At 43.3% G+C, this 18,349-nt stretch overlaps 1 protein-coding gene across 1 annotated transcript; it reads left to right on the top strand.

Annotated features, from left to right (window-relative positions):
• Positions 1 to 4,670: 4,670 nt before the first annotated feature.
• LOC110986300 (matrilysin-like) lies at positions 4,671 to 13,585 on the top strand. The gene is made up of 4 exons (XM_022248065.2): positions 4,671 to 5,207; positions 10,616 to 10,884; positions 11,144 to 11,430; positions 11,882 to 13,585. The coding sequence occupies exons 1-4, from the start codon at positions 5,118 to 5,120 to the stop codon at positions 12,070 to 12,072; spliced, it is 837 nt and encodes a 278-aa protein (XP_022103757.2). The 5' UTR covers positions 4,671 to 5,117; the 3' UTR covers positions 12,073 to 13,585.
• Positions 13,586 to 18,349: the final 4,764 nt, after the last annotated feature.

Below are 18,349 nucleotides of genomic sequence, written 5' to 3' on the forward strand. Positions count from 1 at the left end.
TAGTCTATCCGCCCCGAGCTGAAGTGCACCCCCAATTGCCAAAAGAAAGACAGGTGGTTACAAGCGGGTTCTTGCACGCTTTCAGCTGCGTGCACGCAAAGACCATCTGGTTCGTAAGTGTGACGTCACTTCACTTTAAACCGTGCTCACTGTACACGCGCACTGCACATAGAGTTACATGCATTGATTGCCGTTTACGTGGAACCATGGAACTGGAAGTTAACGCACAACTTCAGCGATCGTCCAGTGAGAGCCTGCAAATCATGGTGCGTCTGTCTTTGTGACGAAGTCACTTACGAAACGGATACATGCCAGAATATATAGAGTACCGGAAGTGTGACGTCACTGTGAACCAGAAAGTGCAGTGCAAACGAATGGAGTATGCGCGCGTGTTGGTTCACGCGGTGGTTCTCGCGCTAATGCCTTTTACACACTAATTGTGCGCGTGATGTATTCACTTCGGTACTCTATTAGTTACGCGTACTCACCGCGATCTGCGTCAAACGCGCATGTACTTGCGCGCCTCATGGCGCACCTTTGCGGTGAGTACCAAAAAAACACGCCCTCTTTTGTTCCGCTCGGAGCAGATAGATTAAAACACGTCTGTGAAAGTCACAGACATAATACAAACCTGTGTTTATATGTCTGTGGTGTTGTGGTGAAAGTAGGCGGAACTAGCGTCCTCTTGAACTTCATGCACTAGGAGGCCAGGCAGGATGTGCTAATTTTCACTCACAGAAAAATGAAGATCACGATTTACTCAATTTATGTACTTTTTAGTTCTTCCTCGGTTTGCCTTTTTAACCACTGTGAGTTTTAACTTTCGGGGATATTGGGGTAGTTTTATTCCCCTTCTATTCTTCTACTGCGTTAGACCAGTTTTTAAGAAGTGCAACCACTTCACCGTACTTTTAGGGGCATGATAATGAGATTGCTTAGATAGCCGTAGTATAGCATACAACATACTAGATAGCATACAACTTATTATTCACAAATCGTAACCATTCCAACGGATATCAAAACCCGTACTGCACCATATATCAACTTGCTTTTCGAACCACCAACTCAATGTCTACTCTCCCCAACAACGAACGAAAAAATGAACGAACTTCAACAATCATTTCAAATACTAACAAGTGGACCTTAGGGTGACACGGGACCGTTGAAACGCCGATTTCTATGGGTATAAAATTAATGCGGAGTTTGGGAAGAAATGTAGACCTAAGTATGTGATTTTAGTGCAACATACCACTACAATCACATGTTTGATCTCAAGGAGAAAAATGCGAATGTGGCCAACAAGAGAGCCCCCTGGCATGTTGCTTATTCGCTCCGAGTAGAGTGAAAGGCCACTGTGCAATGTATTTTATTTTGACAGCGACATGAGTGCTTTTCCACTCTTATAAGAGCGAATGTTTGAGTTTTGCAAAATTACCATTAATAACACAGAAATGAATGCTTCTTTTTAAATAGAAAAGAATTCAAGAATTCAGCCCAGTCATCCAAACATTAATTGTCGAAAAAGGTCTATAGGGACGTCGCCGTGTTGCATTTTGCTTGCCACTAACAACCCCCATAACCGATTGTACGTTCCCAGAGTTTGAGCGGTCAACCCACGAAACAAATCGAGCTGTTCGTCAACATTCAAGAACAAGCCGCCCGAACTAAGCCTATAGACTGATTTACAGACCTGAGAAACAACATTGCATTGACAGAGTCCAAAGGACGATAATGAACGCAGCATCAGCGCTCGAGCACAGGACTAGTAGTATCGAGTTGGCACAAGACGCCCCGCCGACATGTACGTGTAATAGCAAAGCCGAATAATAGTAAAAGTAGAGAGCGACATTCCATAAGAGACGAATTAAGGGTGCAGGTCATTATAGTAAACTATTGGGATTTGGCTGGCGCAAGCAGTTTTCAGCCTATTTATTTCAATAATGCCCTGCACGCACAGACATAAATCCTGCACCCTTGACTGCAGTTTCAGGCGCCCTCTACTGCTATCTGACCTCGCTGTTCGGCGCATGTCCTCGCACGGGACAATGTTCGTTCGTGTAAGGGGCCAAAGCAATACAAATCCAGTCTTAGGCCAAGACTAGCACGGGCTCGGTTCTCCGGGAAACGAAAGCTCTATGATTATAATGATGTCACCACTGGCACCCTTGATGGGTACAAAGAGGGTCATCTATGGAGAGGGGGTATATAGGCCCGACAGCTGGAACACTGCGTGTAAGTTTACAAAATAACCTCGTTAAATCATGGCCAAATCAACACGGTCCTGTCCGTCTCTCGTTCGTCGTCTGCAACTCGTCAGGCCCGACCCTGGGGTAACTAATCAAAGCTGCAGGTCAATATTTGTCGTCGGCTGGCGGCGTTTGTGGGATTATCTACGCTCCCAAGGATCCGATTATGCGAGGTTTCATACTGGGCCTAATTAAAATTAGACGCACATAACAAGATAGAGTAAAAATTGCAAGGGGCAGGGTTGAATCGATTCCTGGGAAGGTTATAGCTTGACCTTCTCTTGTATTCGTGGACATGAATACCGAGCTTCCTTGCATACACACCACTCTGTCATGCAAGCATTATTAGAACCGATTTCCTTAATGAAACTCAATCGATATGTCGTGATTTTCCCAGTGCCAGGAGAAACCGCGAAACCTTGCAAACTTAGCCTTTGAGCATAATTTCAGGCTCTGTTCTTGTAACATTGTTAGTTACCCATGCGCACGTATACTGACAGTAAAGTGTTTTTTTTTCTCGGACTCGGGCTTGAGTTTCAGGGTCCATTAGAGGCTCCAATAATTAGTAATGATAGTACCATGACGTTGGTTCTCAATTTGCCGGGGGCCTGCACTGATTAAATTATTTGTTTTCGCTTGGCTCCATGACAAACACGTTTGGTCTTCAATTAAGGCGCAGCTCTCTTTTAGTTGCAGGCCAGTCCAACTGAATACGGGCGATTCAAAAGAGTGCGCCTCCTTGAGTTTGCAACGCGTCAGCCAATCATGATGCGACTCGATGGCTGCACCCTTTTACAGAGCAAGCAGTAAGGTGAGAACACTGTTGTGTTTTAGTTTTTGGACCATCGTGACGTCATGGTCACGGGTTTAATGGCCACTGGCCTCTGCACCCCAGGGTGCACTGAACTAATTCAAGCTCCGTTGAAAACAGTGTAAAATCAACAAAGTTTGGAACCCCGTGGCAGGCAACAGTGAAGTCTCTGAGGCCTCAAAAAAAAAGTGTTTTTCGGTCCTTCGGATTTCTTCAGATTTTCAAGTTTTAGTAGGTTACCAAATTAATTTGTTAATTATCCGCCCAAAACAAACTCACCCCTCCCCCCAAAAAGTGAATGTGCCCAAGTTTTCTCAGCAGCCATTTTTCAAATTAATAACATTCCTCCCCTTTTGCAGGCAACTCTGATAAATTTTCAATCACATTTTTGTCTGCTTTGCCCCCAGATGGGTGCCCCTGCACCAACAGAGATGATCCTGGGCCATACTTACACAATCCCACAATTTCTCGGCCCACACAGACCCCTCTTATCGAAAGAATCTGTAGGGGTAATTTTTAAGCGCCTCAGCCTGGCGGAGAATTTTCCTTGAATTGGGACACCGCACCCTCCAGATCCATGGTCTTCTCATTATCTTTAATAAACTGGCATACCTGGCGGAGTCCGGGATTTTCCCCCCAATTATCGCGTAACTAAGGCCCAAGTAGTCTCCCAAAACGTAGCTCTGCCTGAAGTTACGGACACTACTGGGAAACCTACGAAACGGAATTTCCTGCTAAATGCATAACAGCAGAAGTTGTAAATCTTCGACAAAAAGGAAGAAAGTATTCGTTGAAGAAAAAAAAATTAATGAACCGTGTGTTTATAGGCTCTAATAAATTCCTTCATGAGCCAAATAGGCGTTTGTCACTGGAGCCTTTTAAAGGCGGATTTACAAAAAGAGACTGCCTTACAGTTCAAAGAAAGATGAAGATTGGCAGGAGACATAGTGTATTATTGATGCGAACTCACCCATGCATAGGTTTGGGTAAACAGTGCTTGAAAATATTTAGATGCTAAAGATTACGTGCTCAGTCTCTACAATCGATCAATGTTCAGTTGCTAATTCATCAATATTCTAAATAGAATTATCAAATAATAATTAAGATAAGTTGAAAACTGATAGCAAGAAAATTTATGGAGGAGGATTTTCCTCTTTTTTAAGCATTTGCCTTTTTCCTAGTGATGAGAAATAAGATCTTTTCTTCCGGATGGATGATCTGATCTGAAAAGCCCGAACCGCAGTATTTAATATTTGGACTTCTCCCAAGTTCCGAACACCTGCGGAAAATATGTGCCACAAAACTCGATTTGGCAGTTTAACGAATCACTGTATCGCTGCTGTTAAACGGCAGCGAATCCCGAAGCGGAATACCAGCGAAGGGACAGCGTACCGAGGTTGACTCCTCCTACTTTAATGAATTTTGTAAGTTTTTTGTTTTTGCGGTTTCGTGGAAATGCCAACGCAGCCCACCCCAGAGATTCGACCCCACGGGTGACACGAGAGAAAGGCCGATTGCACCACCGATTTCACGCTTTGGAGGGACTCCTTCGTAGGTGTAGTCTTGGCCCAAGACGTCAGTGATGGATGGTTATTTTATTTCTGTGGAAGAGTGCCCTCGCACAACTAGTTTTACTGGCGCACAGTCTAATTATGAGTCGTTAGGGGGCGCACTATGCGCGGTGTCCGCCATCAAGCACTGACGTTTTGTAAAAAGACTATCACAGGTGCTGCACCCGCGTGGACCTTTTCGACATCTTTCGTAAGTGATGAACTAGACCACAGAACTTTGCGAGGTCTTGAAAGTTGCCAGTGGCTAACGAACTGCGGACGAATCAGGACGCAGTTGACAACTGACTGCGTACAATTCAGCGAAGCCGAAACACTGCAATCAGCGCACAGTCATCGAGGATCACACACACATCACAGCATAGAGGACAACTCCACAACGAATACCACGCTTTGGTAACTTTTCCCGAAGATATTGTCGATTTGAACAATCTGAGGACGGAAGTTTCGATAGTCTTTTGACTGTTTCCTTGGCAATTCGTGAGAGTGAAGATGGACATTCTTTGGTCGGCGTTCTTATTGGTCATGGTTGCAGGACGGGCGCGGAGTCTGGCCATAGAACCGGGACTGTCGGAGGGCGCGGTGAGTTGTCTCTATTATTTATTCCGTTCCTTGCTCTATGATTAGTCTTATATTGAGAAGAAGAGTTATGTGTGTTGCTTGCCGCAACACACATAACTCATTTGCCATGAGCTGTTATTTCAGCAGACGAAAGCATGTTGCGAATTTCGAATGTTGGGAATGAAACCACGATAGAGCAAAGATCAAAGTTGCCCTTGAAGTATGTGGGCAGCTTTCACAAGCGCTAAATGAGAAAGCACTTTCCCTTACGAGTCTACGACCTACATTCCGCGGGCTCTGTGAATCAGCGCTGTTCGTGTCCCCGGCATGCCTGGTGAGCCGCACCGACAAACGGAGGTACAGGGAACTTTGCCGCGTCATGTTGCCGCTGCCGCCTCGGTTCAAGGAGAAATTCGGCAGGGACGCAGCACACAGCACGTCACTGTTGCAAATCGTGAAGGGCTCTTTGCCGAATTAGTACAAGCACGGTATAAAGAGGCTACAAGCTATACAGTCATATGGGTCAATTAAAGTGATGCAAACTACACAACAAAAGTAAACTGGATGGCTTGTGGGTCAGAAGTTGTAAGGATCTCTCAGTCTGCTCATTCAAGGGATCTTCGTATCATTCATGTCATTGTTTTAATATTCTGCAAACAAAGGAAACGTCATTTGTACGCCGATCAACTATTCTGTAAAGTAACGATAAAGGTATAAAGGATTTTCTCGCTGATACAGTTCGGCATTCCCGTCAAGTGGTCAATTACAGTACACGTTTTCAGAATGAATGACTTGACCGTGTCTCTCCTGCTAGAATTCTTGAACAATGAACCCAGAGATGATTATCTTTACATTTCCAGGCTTAAATACTGACTGAATCAGTTCACAAAGCCCTACTTGAGCAGTGACCACACACACAGGGAAAGCGACCGTCGCTCAACGATCCCTAATCTCGTTGATCAAAGCAAGGTCTTGGTCAATGGCCAGAACAAGGTCCAAGTACAGACTGCCCGGTTTGTTTTGCAAATTGTGCCCAAAAAGTAACAGACCATCGCAGAAATTTAAAACCAGGTCTCCGGCAAAAAAGTCATGACCCAACATTTTTCAACCACACGTCAAAGTTGCACTCTCGGTTTTTTCTGTATAAGGTAAAATGGGAAAACTCCCACTTGGCGTACCCATGGAGGTTTATAAACATGCATGTAATCGAGACACATAGGGTTTTCCGTCGCGGTGCAATGTACACGGCTATAATTGAAACTAATCCAAGCATGGATCCGAGTGTGATCCTACGTTCTTTCCGGCAACTCCAAACAAGGGAAAAAGAAAATATCCACGGAGAAGAAGAGAAGCGAAAGACATTCCGGTAGCACCTCTCAAACTTCTCGGCTATGCGTCACTAATCAGAGTACCTCCCCAAAGACTTGACCTGGCTCTGACCCCGCTTGCAAAAACATTCTCCGGGCGGGTGAGGCGGGCCATTGCCGTGATATACGGTGGCCACCAAAGCACACCTTCAGGAGCATTGTGCCCATAAAAAAAATCACACTTCCGCCTCGGTCGATTCGCGGCACGTGTATACGTAGGCTAAGCTTGTGGCGGATTCAAATGGAAGTTGGATCCTTAACTTAATTCCAAATTCTTCAGGAAATATGACTCATGACATTGCATGACGACAGTTTTGAGAGTAAGGGTTTATCGTGCCGATTCCGGACGTTTGTATCATTCTCTGTCAATGATAAAGTCGAAGTCGGAATGCGGATTACTGTAAAATTAATAATTGATAATAAAATTAATAAAATAATAATAATTCAAACTGAATTCTGCGCACGCGTTCAAAGAATGTATAAACAAGCAAACAAAAACTTTCATGAGTTAGGGAAGCATTTAAAACATCCATGTCTTTTGAACTAAAAATCAATGTCTTTGAAGACGTGAAGGGCGGCCTTCGAGTTCAAAAGAGGCCACCACGTTTGGTGCATTGCATACTTTACTGGAAGCTCTTTGGATTCATGCACATTAGCAGCAGAACCTTATCAGGAAAAAACACTTGCACAACATCATTATCACGTCAAAAGAGTTTTTGTTGACGTTAAGTGTCTCTGTCTGAACCGGAACGCCTCTGCCCCCAACCCTCCTTGAAAACTGTGGTTGTGTTGCGGATGACACGTAAAGTGCATGTATGTACGCGTCGTGTATAGTGATTTGTTCCCTGAAGTACGTTTTATATTCACGGCTCATGACTTGCAATGCTGGCGGCAACCTGACGATAATTAGACCCAAAATTGAGACCGTGGGAGGTCTTCTACCAATTACTGGCTTTCCCCATTCATGGAGAGACGAAGCCCATTCACAACCGTGATTTAACATTATGAGGCGGGACCTGGGGGTATGTACAGTTTTCGAAAGTGGGTATGCTTTAGAAGACAGAAGTCATCGATTGTGATAAAGAAAGTTGGAAGAGGACGCACAAGTACGACGTCATTCGCCTTCAAAGCCGGGCTTTACTTATGAAGAACAGCTGAACGAGCTTTTGTTTGCTAATTTGGCACGGCTCTAGAAGTTTTTTTCTGTGATTGACATGCATGGATAGATTGAGCCGGTCGTTTCTCTTTGCTGTTGTTCACCGTAAAGTTTGGAGGATGAATCGGACAACGTGCAGTACACCATGTCGTTCGTTAGGTCGAGTAGTGACTTGAATTTCCGTCTGGCAATTCCGGAGTCTCCCCGGGAAATGGATCCTAAACCTATGCCCTTTGGGAAATTGGATCGATATAGATTATTCTGTCAAAATTGAAGTTGGATTCTGTTTGCATCCTGATACATGTATATGTATGCCTATGCCGTTTGCAACGGTTGGATATGAATCAAAACAATGTAGTTGTTTGACAAAGTTTCTCACAAAGAATATGCTTGATAAATCGATTTGACTAACAATGTAGAAAACAGAGGTTTGTTGCAAGTGCCCTTTCCATCACGCAGGATATAGGATTCCTGACGCAGTATCGAGGCCCGCATTCCGATCAGAGCCTTCTGAAAGTCACAACCTGCAAATCTGCTTAAACCTTGACCTTTTGTTCTCCATTGATCACATGTGCACATGTTTCAGGTCGCGCTAGGGTTCTTAACGCGACCTTCGTACTTTTGCAGGTCCTCGTCCTCAGGTCGAGATTTCGTGTCTGTCGAGACCGTAGGGAGCCACTTGAAAAAAAAAACCTTGTATAGTAAGCGAAGGTGAATGGTGTATCCAGAGAAAAACAACGGGTTTGGAGTTGTGCTAAAAATATTTCTCAAGATGATTTTTGACCACCATGACAACACTTCGAGATTCTACACAGTCAACAAACAAAAAAGGTACACGTATTCAAGAAATATGGAAGGACACACTCTCATAAGGTCGTCATTGGTGTCTATTCCGTCAAATGGGATAAAATGCCAACAGTCATAGGACGTGCCATTTTTTCTGTGTCCTTTCTCTATGATTTTACTGAGTGTCTTGGGTAAATAGGGAAAAGGTCAAAGGCTATGCGAGTGGAATCAAGACTTAATTATTTTGGCAGGTGCGCCAAAATAACAAAACGCGAAGTTGACAGACATGCCTGGCATGCTACGGTTATTTTTCCGTTCTTCTTGAAGACGAAGACAAGGTTACACTTGGCTGTGACCAATACATACATGGGCCCGTAGCATCCGTGTCCACGGCAAGTGGCTGCGACCGTTAGCCGTACATGTACATTTGCTTCCATAAAGTGTAGCATCAATAAACTTTCCTTAGACACAATTTTTGAACGTCTTTGTACTTGTTTCAATGTCTGGAAACTCTTTTACACTCCCATTTGGTTAAATGCATTCAAAAGTGCACTTTTTTTAACACTTGAAAATTAACCATGCTTTCCTGGATAATCGAGGGCGCTGTTACTATGATGTCATCTTGGGAAGGCATAGTTCATTGGATACATTTTTCTACTAGGGTCGTGAACCGGGAATTTACTTACTGAAAACATTTCTGAGAAAGGGATTAGTGCTCACTTATTGCTATGCACATAAACAACAATAAATCATCAAAGAAGAGAAAAGTCATTCCAGCAAAATCTGCAAAAACGTAGAACTGTTTTGTGTACAAACCAACGTAACATTTAAAGGTATTCTTCCTGGGATGACATCACACATTTGCTCATGAATATTGGGACATCATTTGCATAAGGACCAAAAAGGTAGTAAAATACCCTTTCAAATAGGTGAACAAAAGTTGAAAATAAGGTTAACCGAAACAGGAGCATTTTGAAGGTTTGTATCAAAAGAGCTATCCTATAAGCTCTCACATTGTTTCATACCGTAGCCAGGATATTGGTAGTTCGTATGCATATCGGGCAAAACACAGTCCGATTTTCAAGGGATTCTTTAATGTATAAACGTCCCAATTCAATCTAAAACAACCCGTAGCAGTACATGCAGTAAGGTTAACGACACGGATCAGAAGCTGATGCGAGGTGGTGACGTCATGGTCAACCATGCGCACAAGGACGCGAATCATGGCGATTTTTACGACGGACCCACACGGTCCGTGATTCAAGCGAAAAGGCCTCCACGTCGCCGCGAATTTCTACCACGGTGACTCGGAATTGAAATATCGTTTACAAAGCTTCTTTTTTTGCGGAAGCCATGAGTCCAAGCATCCTAAATGCTGAGGAAACACAGTTCCCCGGGCTGTTGATCTAACCAGCAGTCGCCAAATATAGCACTTCTACCTCACTAGCTTCAGTTACCCCATTCTAAAACCCGGTTCATACATGTACTTCACGTGAAAGTTCATAACGCCAACAATTCACGTTCTTCTGTAACGTGTGCCGTTTCCCTGACAAATTTGCGCTGCATTCGCTTTCGCCTGAGCCTTAACGCTCATGGCATCTGAAAACGCGAATTTTCCAGCGTGATAGGCATATGCATGAACATGTACATTTATGGCTGTAGTCTTACTCAAGCTTTGTTCACATAGGTTGAGAATCGGAAACCTTCGTTAAAACCACTTGTCCTGGAGATCAACTTCGAGCCACAGTTTCTGCAATATTACATGTACAAAGAAACAACTGAAAAATATCGTTAAAATAAGACATGTACATGTATGAATATCGAACTCATATGAATACATGTGGAGAGCAAGCATTAATTATAAAGGCCACGCAAATAAAACAAGTGTTTCGAGTCGACTCCGCCCTTATCACATCTTAGCCTCCTTAGTTTGAATGGCTGCTATGTTGTATATGCCAGTGCTTTGGTTCCACAGGGTACGCCCAATGGAGGTTGCCATGTGGAACTGCCTAGCAAGATGGCTATCACGCAAAGCCCCTATTGTCGCTGTGCAATAGCGAACAAGAAGAGAACGAAGGGTTGACTTGTTCGTTGACGTGTTATATCCACTTTTAATACAGGAGTACCTGAAAAAGTACAACTACATTTATGTGGACCCAGCCAAGGCTGGCACCGGCCTGGACGTGGCTGCGATAAGGTCCGGCATCCGTAAATTCCAGCTTTTCAACTACCTGAACCAGACCGGGGTGATCAACGCGGCCACCCTGGACAAGATGGCCCAGCCCCGCTGCGGCTGCCGGGACCCGGAGTTCGCAGGAGAGGCGATGCGGGACGAGTTCCGGTATGGGCGGGAAGGGGACAAGTGGAACAAGACTGAGCTGACGATCAGGTGAGAGTTGGCGGTGATAACCCCTTTGGAGGGAAGAATCATGTAATTGACCTAGTAGGTGCATTTTGTTGGAGACTTGGCATCGCTTTGAGCTTTTGGCGGCGTAAGTAGAATCATTTCGCCAAGAGATCAGGAAAAAAGTTATCAGAAGCCCCACTGCTTGCTGGCTATTTACTTCCTGTGGCGTTCTTGGAAAAAAGGATTATCTACGTGGGACAATAACTTCTGATCTTCTAACTTTCTGGGGATTTCCTTTCAGAATATTTTGGACCCAGAAAGGACTGTCCAAGAAGGCTGTCCGCCGTGTCCTGAAGCAAGCCTGTCGCTTGTGGAGCAGCAGGTCCCCGCTGACGTTCACCGAGGTCCGGTCGGGCCACGCCGATATCAATGTCAGGTTTATGCCCACCATGAACCACGGGGACCGGCGGCCGTTCTGGCAACCCATGGGGGAGGTGGCCCACGCATTCCCGCCAACAGACCCCCTCCTGCCCGGGGATATTCACCTGGACGCGTCAGAGAAATACACCCTCGGGGATGAGACGGATGGTAGGCATTATTTTTTTTCATTTGTTGCTCAAGCATTGGTCGGAAGGTACCAGTACATAAGAGCCAAGGTTATCTGTTTAAAATAAGGCTTTGTCAAAAACAAACGCCCGTCAAGTGACGAATATGACCAACCAGCAATCCTAAGTGCTTTATTACTGGCGTTATAAGCTACATCATATTGTTCTGAAGACAACTTTTTGGGACCGCGTTTTCCTTTTCTTAATTTTGTCGACCGTCTTCTGAGCAAGGGGCCGAAATATTGATATGCTGCCCGACTGATGGCAGCCTCTGACGTCACGTATCGATGAGTACGCGTGGGCAGGAAAGATAAGATTTCCGCAATGCAAAATGCGTGCATTACGAGGAACTCAAAACATTAAATTAACAAGGGTGTCAGGATTCCAAACGTTAATTACACGGGTTGCCATGTTTTCTCTTGGTCTGTACACAGGAATTAACCTGTTCCAGCTGTTGGTTCATCTTCTGGGTCACACCCTCGGGCTGAGCCACTCGCCCCACCCAGAGTCCGTCATGCACCCGTTCATGAGGCCCCACGACCCGGAGTTTGGGCTGTCCAGGAATGACATGGCCGGCTTGCACGCTCTCTACGGAAGGAAAAAGAGAGGCAGAAGCCGCCACTGACACAGCCTGTGATCGGTTGTTAGAAATAATGTACATATAAAAATACACTTGCACACTGTAACTCGGCTCGTTCCCTGTTTTAAAAGTCTTCCATCGTAAAAGCAGCGAGCATCTTATTGAGATAACTGCCATCTTGTATTGTATGGTTGTTCGCGATGCATTAATGCAGTAAACGAATGTTAGTTATTAGTTAATGCCTCTCAACCCTGAGGGGAAAACTTTAAGGTATTAAGTGCAGAAAAGCACGGACAAGAGCAAGTTCGAGTGCCAACTTTTTGGGCCAGACCATTGAGTGGTTACTCTTCACGTTTTTTTCAATGCTCCCTTCACTTCCATTCCGTGGAACCATTACCGAGTACCAACTGTACACATTTCTGCTTGACAAGTCCTATCGTCACTCACATTGTTGTCCCCGTCGGCTGCATTTCTTGCTGCTTTTCATGGTCTCTGCCATTTTTTTGTATGTTAATGGTACCTTCTGTACGTTTAGGAAGCTATTGAGAACCAGCGATGCAACCATGCCGCAGACTCTGCTCCAATTATGATCAAAAAGATCCTTGCTCCTGTATGACTGAACCACAGTAGTTCAACCCGTATCCATCATTCAAAAGACGCTTAAAATTGTCTTACAGATTTCTGGTTACCTGAAACAGGTTACCAAATATCATGGCCTCGCCAAGCTTGTTCTAGTCTTGGCCAAATGTGATTTAAATACACTAAGCATTTATTGGAATTTTCAAACTCCGAAGGCCAGAATTCACTTTTGCTCCGTGCGTTGTTGCACTCGGCATGGTCTGGAAGAAGGGAAATGGACGTATTCATAGTTTATGTTCTATATTAGGCATGAGCACGAAATGGAAGAGAGTATCGGTTATATGCATGTATTCACGGTGTTTGTTTTCGACGTGAAACTATTAGACTAGTAACCTGTTGTTCGACTGTTCCCTTCGGTGTTAAATGAGACTGTTGGTAGGGGCGCCAGTCAACGTCCGGGAATCGGAAACCCGGAAACAAAGAGGACTGTCGAATGAGCATAGAAGACCAACCAATGATGATTACCTTAGTGGATGATGTTTTGAGGTTTCCAATCTCTGCCCATTATTCTAACATCCAAAGTCATCGTCTCTGGGGTTTCTCTGTGCAAGTCCCGATGGTCCCCTTGAATGGCGATCACATCGCTTACCGCCATCAAAGGGGGCCACTGTAAATAACCGGGGGGGGGGGGCGTTACCATGGTCAGCGGTGTTATCCATACTGGCACCCTCGGTTCATTGGCACTGGAACATTAAAGTGAGTCTATTTTTGTGGGATTGTGTAAATATTTACGATGTCTGTAAATAAGGCGAATTTGATGTATTAACCATGCCAGCTATTTTACTCATGGCAGCCAAAGATGTTTGTAACTATACGCATTAAGTTTTTATATGTAATACTGCGACAATCATATCATTTTCCAAATATTATTAATCAAATGTTACTTTTTTCAAATAAAACACAAAGCTTTTAAGAAAAAGAGCCTAGTTGTTGCGAGAGTGTTTTATATGACTGTCTGATTCATTTCAACCTTCGATGTTTGATTAAGATGTGATTAAAATAACTTAATTGTTTTTAAAATGAAAATAGAACAAAATCACTGTCTTGTGAGGCATCGATTGAGACTACATGATAGTTTTGCACGGATCAGAATTCAGTTCTTAATTTTCATTTCTACAACTAGAAGAGATAACAGATTAATGTTCCTTCTTGATGCTCTCCAAATATTACATGTATTTCCTATGACTATTCCAAAGCATGAATAATTCATTAAGGCTTTTGTTGATGGCGTTCTGAAATTCACGTTTTTTGTGTGCAAAATTCTGGACAATCCTTTTTGGTCGCTTCAGCCTGTTGTCTGTTGGTCTTTCAAAGCATATAGCCATGCGGGCGTTTCCCGATTTTTTGATGGTCTTGTGGTCTCACACCAAGATGTAAATGTTATCGGCACTTAAACATGCCACCTTCCCATTGGCGGATGTCAGGCTCGTCTTGGCTGACTGCTGGTTGGCCGGCTGTCCGCGACAGAAATAGCAACCGGGGTCAGGCATTCCGGGCAAATTGCTGAGGTTTGAGGCGCGCGCACGTAGGGAAAGCAGTGCCCGTATTTCGGCATTCCAACGACAGATATACTGTATATTGTTTCACCTCGGTTAAACGACCGACTTTCTCATTGCGAGCGGTGTGCGAAGGCATGTGCATGTACTGCACATGTGCATGTATGTCGTATTTGCCTAGAGGATTGCTGTACTTCCGAGACAGTGGTGTACCGAAGGCTGTACGAAACACATGTGAGTTTACCCACGGGACCACTTATGGTCACATTATTTCCTTGGAGACAAAACGGTCAGTGTCGACGATTTTTTATGTCTGATAGTGACACGTTGTCCAAGCATGAACGGAAGCATTAAGGTTTGATCCTTGGGGAGGAAGGTGGGGAATAGGACTAGTAGGTAGGTTATTAGAAGTCAAAGTTGGGACACGCCCACAATTATATTTATTCCCCCCCCCCCCCGGAAGTCTCCTCATTCTGTGACATCAGTTTCTATTTTGGGAATGTAGTAACTCAAGGGAAAGGGCCTGAAAATCTCTTCGGACGGTGACTGCTTTTATGACCAGTCGTTACTCTGGATGTGGAGGAATCTCTGGATCGCCCAGAGTTTTGTATCACTTATTACGGAGATTTGGGAAATCTTTGCTAAATATAACAATCAGGGATTCTTCGGGAAAACATATTTCCTTCAGGCCGGAGGGAGAGTGTTAGGGGCACAAGACAGAACCCTTCTTTCTACCCCGAAAGAAGACCAGACGTACGTTTTGTGATCAATTTATATAGAACAGGATTACATGCATGAGCGGAAAAGGGGAATTCGAGAACAATAGCTTGCGACAAGTTACTCCCTGGTGTCCTTTCAGTACCATCGTTATGCATTCCCAACAGTTACCGAAAAATGACAATAGCTGTGTTAACAGCAGCCCCCAAACAATGCCACATTGCTTGATTTATTGGGGTATATCGGTCCAGCAACGTAATAGTTTGTAAAATTTAAGTTGTGACTTCTGGTAGTATATTTGCACCAGTGAATCTTGCAAAATGTAACAGTTTTTTCCTTGACAAAACTATCTTCGTATGTCTACTTCAAGAGAGGGGCGGTATGACTAATTTTCCAGTAAAAATAGATCCCCGAGGAGGCAGATAAACAACTGCATAAAAGGAATCCTTGCCCCATGGGTCTGGCAGTGAAATCTTTCGGCGCTGCACCCGTCGCACGTGTCGATGACTTGTTCGTAATTTCACTTCCTGCAGCAATAATCCTTCCAGAGCTTATGAGAATACATGTACGACAAAATGTTGACAGTTGCTATGCTATGGAAACTAAGGACACCTCCGCAGAGTACCTGGCGTGTGCTCTGGACTGATAAATGTTTACGACCGCTGACATCAGACTTGTTTACAAGGTCACATTTTTCTGATGACGTCACTTACGTGTCCAGGAAAAATGGTGTCAGTCACTGACTTTTTGTTTCAAGGTGATACATGATTTCCACTCATGAAATGACAGTCGATCTCCAGTAGCACTAAATTAGGTAAATTTATGGTCGGCCTGCATGTAACGAATGCTTTGGAGTGGTGCATTACACCATGGAGGTAGAATCACAGGATTGCACAAACGATTAGGCACATCCGGGTGTTTAAAGGGGTCGCGTAACACTGTAAAAACAAATGTTAATGTTTTCACACCTTCCTTGTAACACTTTGTGAACGCGTCGTAGTGTTAACAATCCAATACTCAAACACGCTGATTCGTTTATTTTTTAAACAAAGACGTGTTGATGTGTTAATGAAATAGACACAAACAAGACATGTTTGTACCGGTAGGCCTACGTGTTAATAACTAAACACAAAAACGCGTTTATAGGGAAGTAACACATTCCGAACACCCAAACACGTTTATTTAAGTAAAGGTGTTTAATTTTAATCGGCTAAATGTCTACAATAAACGAAAGGCGTAGGCGTTGGTTTTTACAGTGAAGGCATATTTAATGCATGTTTGTGTTCAAAGTAACCTTATTTTCAACTTCTATTTTCATGTTTGGAAAGGCATTTGGATGCCTTTTCATGCAAATGTGAATTTCCATATTCACAAGCAAACTGAGATGTCATTCCAGGGAGAAAACCTCCTTGTTGCATTGATCTGTACATAGACACATTTTTGTTATTAATCGTGATATTTTCTGCTTTCATTTGCTGATTCATTGTTGTTTGAGAAGATATTATTATTATCATTATTTATTTATGCCATTTCTTGTTCATCACATAGAAGATGGGCTTGGGAGAGGCAAAAGCGATAACAATCGCTGTTCCCAAAGACCTCATCAAGACTCCTCATCAAGTTGTGTACAAAGTAAATAAAATATAAATAAAAATATTACCATATAAAAGTATTTGAAGCCAATTAGAACTTATAAATATTTAAATATAAAAGAAAAAGAATTATCGGAAATGAATAAAGATAATGAACTCACTTGAACTGGAAATTGAATAAATTGAATGAATAAACAATTAATGATAAAGACACAATAAATAAGGACACAATAAATACAAAATATAAGGTAAAATGTATATCAAATGCAACGAAAGTCTAAAGGGTAATTGACAAACAGGAGGCTGAAATAATACTTAATTAAAAAGAAGAAGACTTGCTGCTCCTTATCAAGGTATGTGTAAAGTAATAAATAAATCAATATCTATCCATAACCCCTTTCATGGAAAAGTTCTCAAAGAGCAAATTTTGTATTACAGTTATTCAAACAGAAAATCCCTATAAAATGAGCGGTTTTGTTCCCTGATTGACGCCACCGAAACAACTCCCTCTGTTGTCCTCCAATTTCAAAAGCGAGGATACTTTTAAATGTTCGAACAAATTACATGCTTGTCAAAACACTTAAACCAAACGGATGCCAAGTTGTCTTCGTATATTGCACAAGAGAATAAAGTTGCACGAACTGCGTCTAAGAAATTAAACTCTCGTCGTCTGAACCCTGTCAAGCCGAACTCCACACTTTATACACAATTTGCGCAGGAACAGATACCCCAAAACAGAACGAATTAATTAATTGTCAATATTCAGCGAATTGTTTTCATAAATACTGTCGACCTGCGACAAAAAGGGTTTGCAAATTGCTTTTAAATTCTCTAAATTCCTCAGATTCCGTTTCGTATACACTGTTCACCAGTCAAGTGGCGGCAAAAAGTGGCGGCGCAGGCCGTCGCGGTGAGCATGGGGTGTTCAAAGAATGAAACATTAAAGAGAGAAAAAAAACGCGAAAGAAATTTTAAAAGAGAGATAAAAAGAAACTAAAATCTCCAATTTGCTTTAGCAAACCTGGCAACTGATCCCTCCTTCGAGTAATTGTTACCCATTTCCTCGTTGATGAGTGTTTTGTTTACCTCGGAAATTTCCCTCCCGGAAATGAATGCTGACAACGCCGATGGATGGCGGACAGATGTCCCGCCAGTATATAGCGCACGTGAGGTGGCAGTCATCATGGGAGAAATTCATCTTCTCATGGCTTTGCGCATCATTCGCAAAACACAGGAAGCACACTATATTATTATTATGAATACATATTTCGGAGACACTCAGGCTGAAATAGATATGACTGACAAATCATTTTCACCGAAATCATAGGCACGCTTTTAAAAGAACTTTTCTGAAATGGAACCATTCCAACTTTTTAGCTGCAGTACCACGTGTGAATTTCTGAAAGCAGTTGGCGAGTTTCGGGGTTTTGTTCAAGTGTCGGGGTGTTTGTTTGTTGTTTGTTGGGGGAAGGGGGGGAGACTGTTGAACCAGTCCTGGAAGACTGTACTGAAATTAACCCGTTTTAAACCCTCATCAGAGAATTTGTTAGGAGGTCTTTTTTCAAAGTGAAAGGATCACCAGTAACTTGAATTCTGTCGATGATGTCATTGACGGAGCAGCCATAGGTCATGCCCCCCCCTTTGCTGAAATTACCGCCGACGGCATCATTCTCAAAGTGCAAGGAGACACCGCGTATCGGGACTCGTTGAGATGCTGTTATTGTTCACGATAATTTCTGGAGTGATTCGTCATCATTCGTCGACGGACGTTTGACATTTTCTAGGAAAAAAACTGACTAAATACAAGTTCTGAAATCACGGGCTCTTAACTCACGTGTAAAAATAAAACGTCTCGGAACAGCGGCAAGGCTGAGATCA

Source organism: Acanthaster planci, linkage group LG09, assembly GCF_054643075.1.
Source record: "Acanthaster planci isolate LZ-2023a linkage group LG09, COTS_SCS, whole genome shotgun sequence".
NCBI lineage: Eukaryota > Metazoa > Echinodermata > Asteroidea > Valvatida > Acanthasteridae > Acanthaster > Acanthaster planci.

Bases quoted from the DNA above. Each gene is read 5' to 3' on its own strand.
- LOC110986300 (XM_022248065.2), top strand. From the start codon at position 5,118: ATGGACATTCTTTGGTCGGCGTTCTTATTGGTCATGGTTGCAGGACGG. The intron at 5,208-10,615 runs GTGAGTTGTCTC...CTTTTAATACAG, and splicing joins CGGGACTGTCGGAGGGCGCG to GAGTACCTGAAAAAGTACAA. The intron at 10,885-11,143 runs GTGAGAGTTGGC...ATTTCCTTTCAG, and splicing joins AAGACTGAGCTGACGATCAG to AATATTTTGGACCCAGAAAG.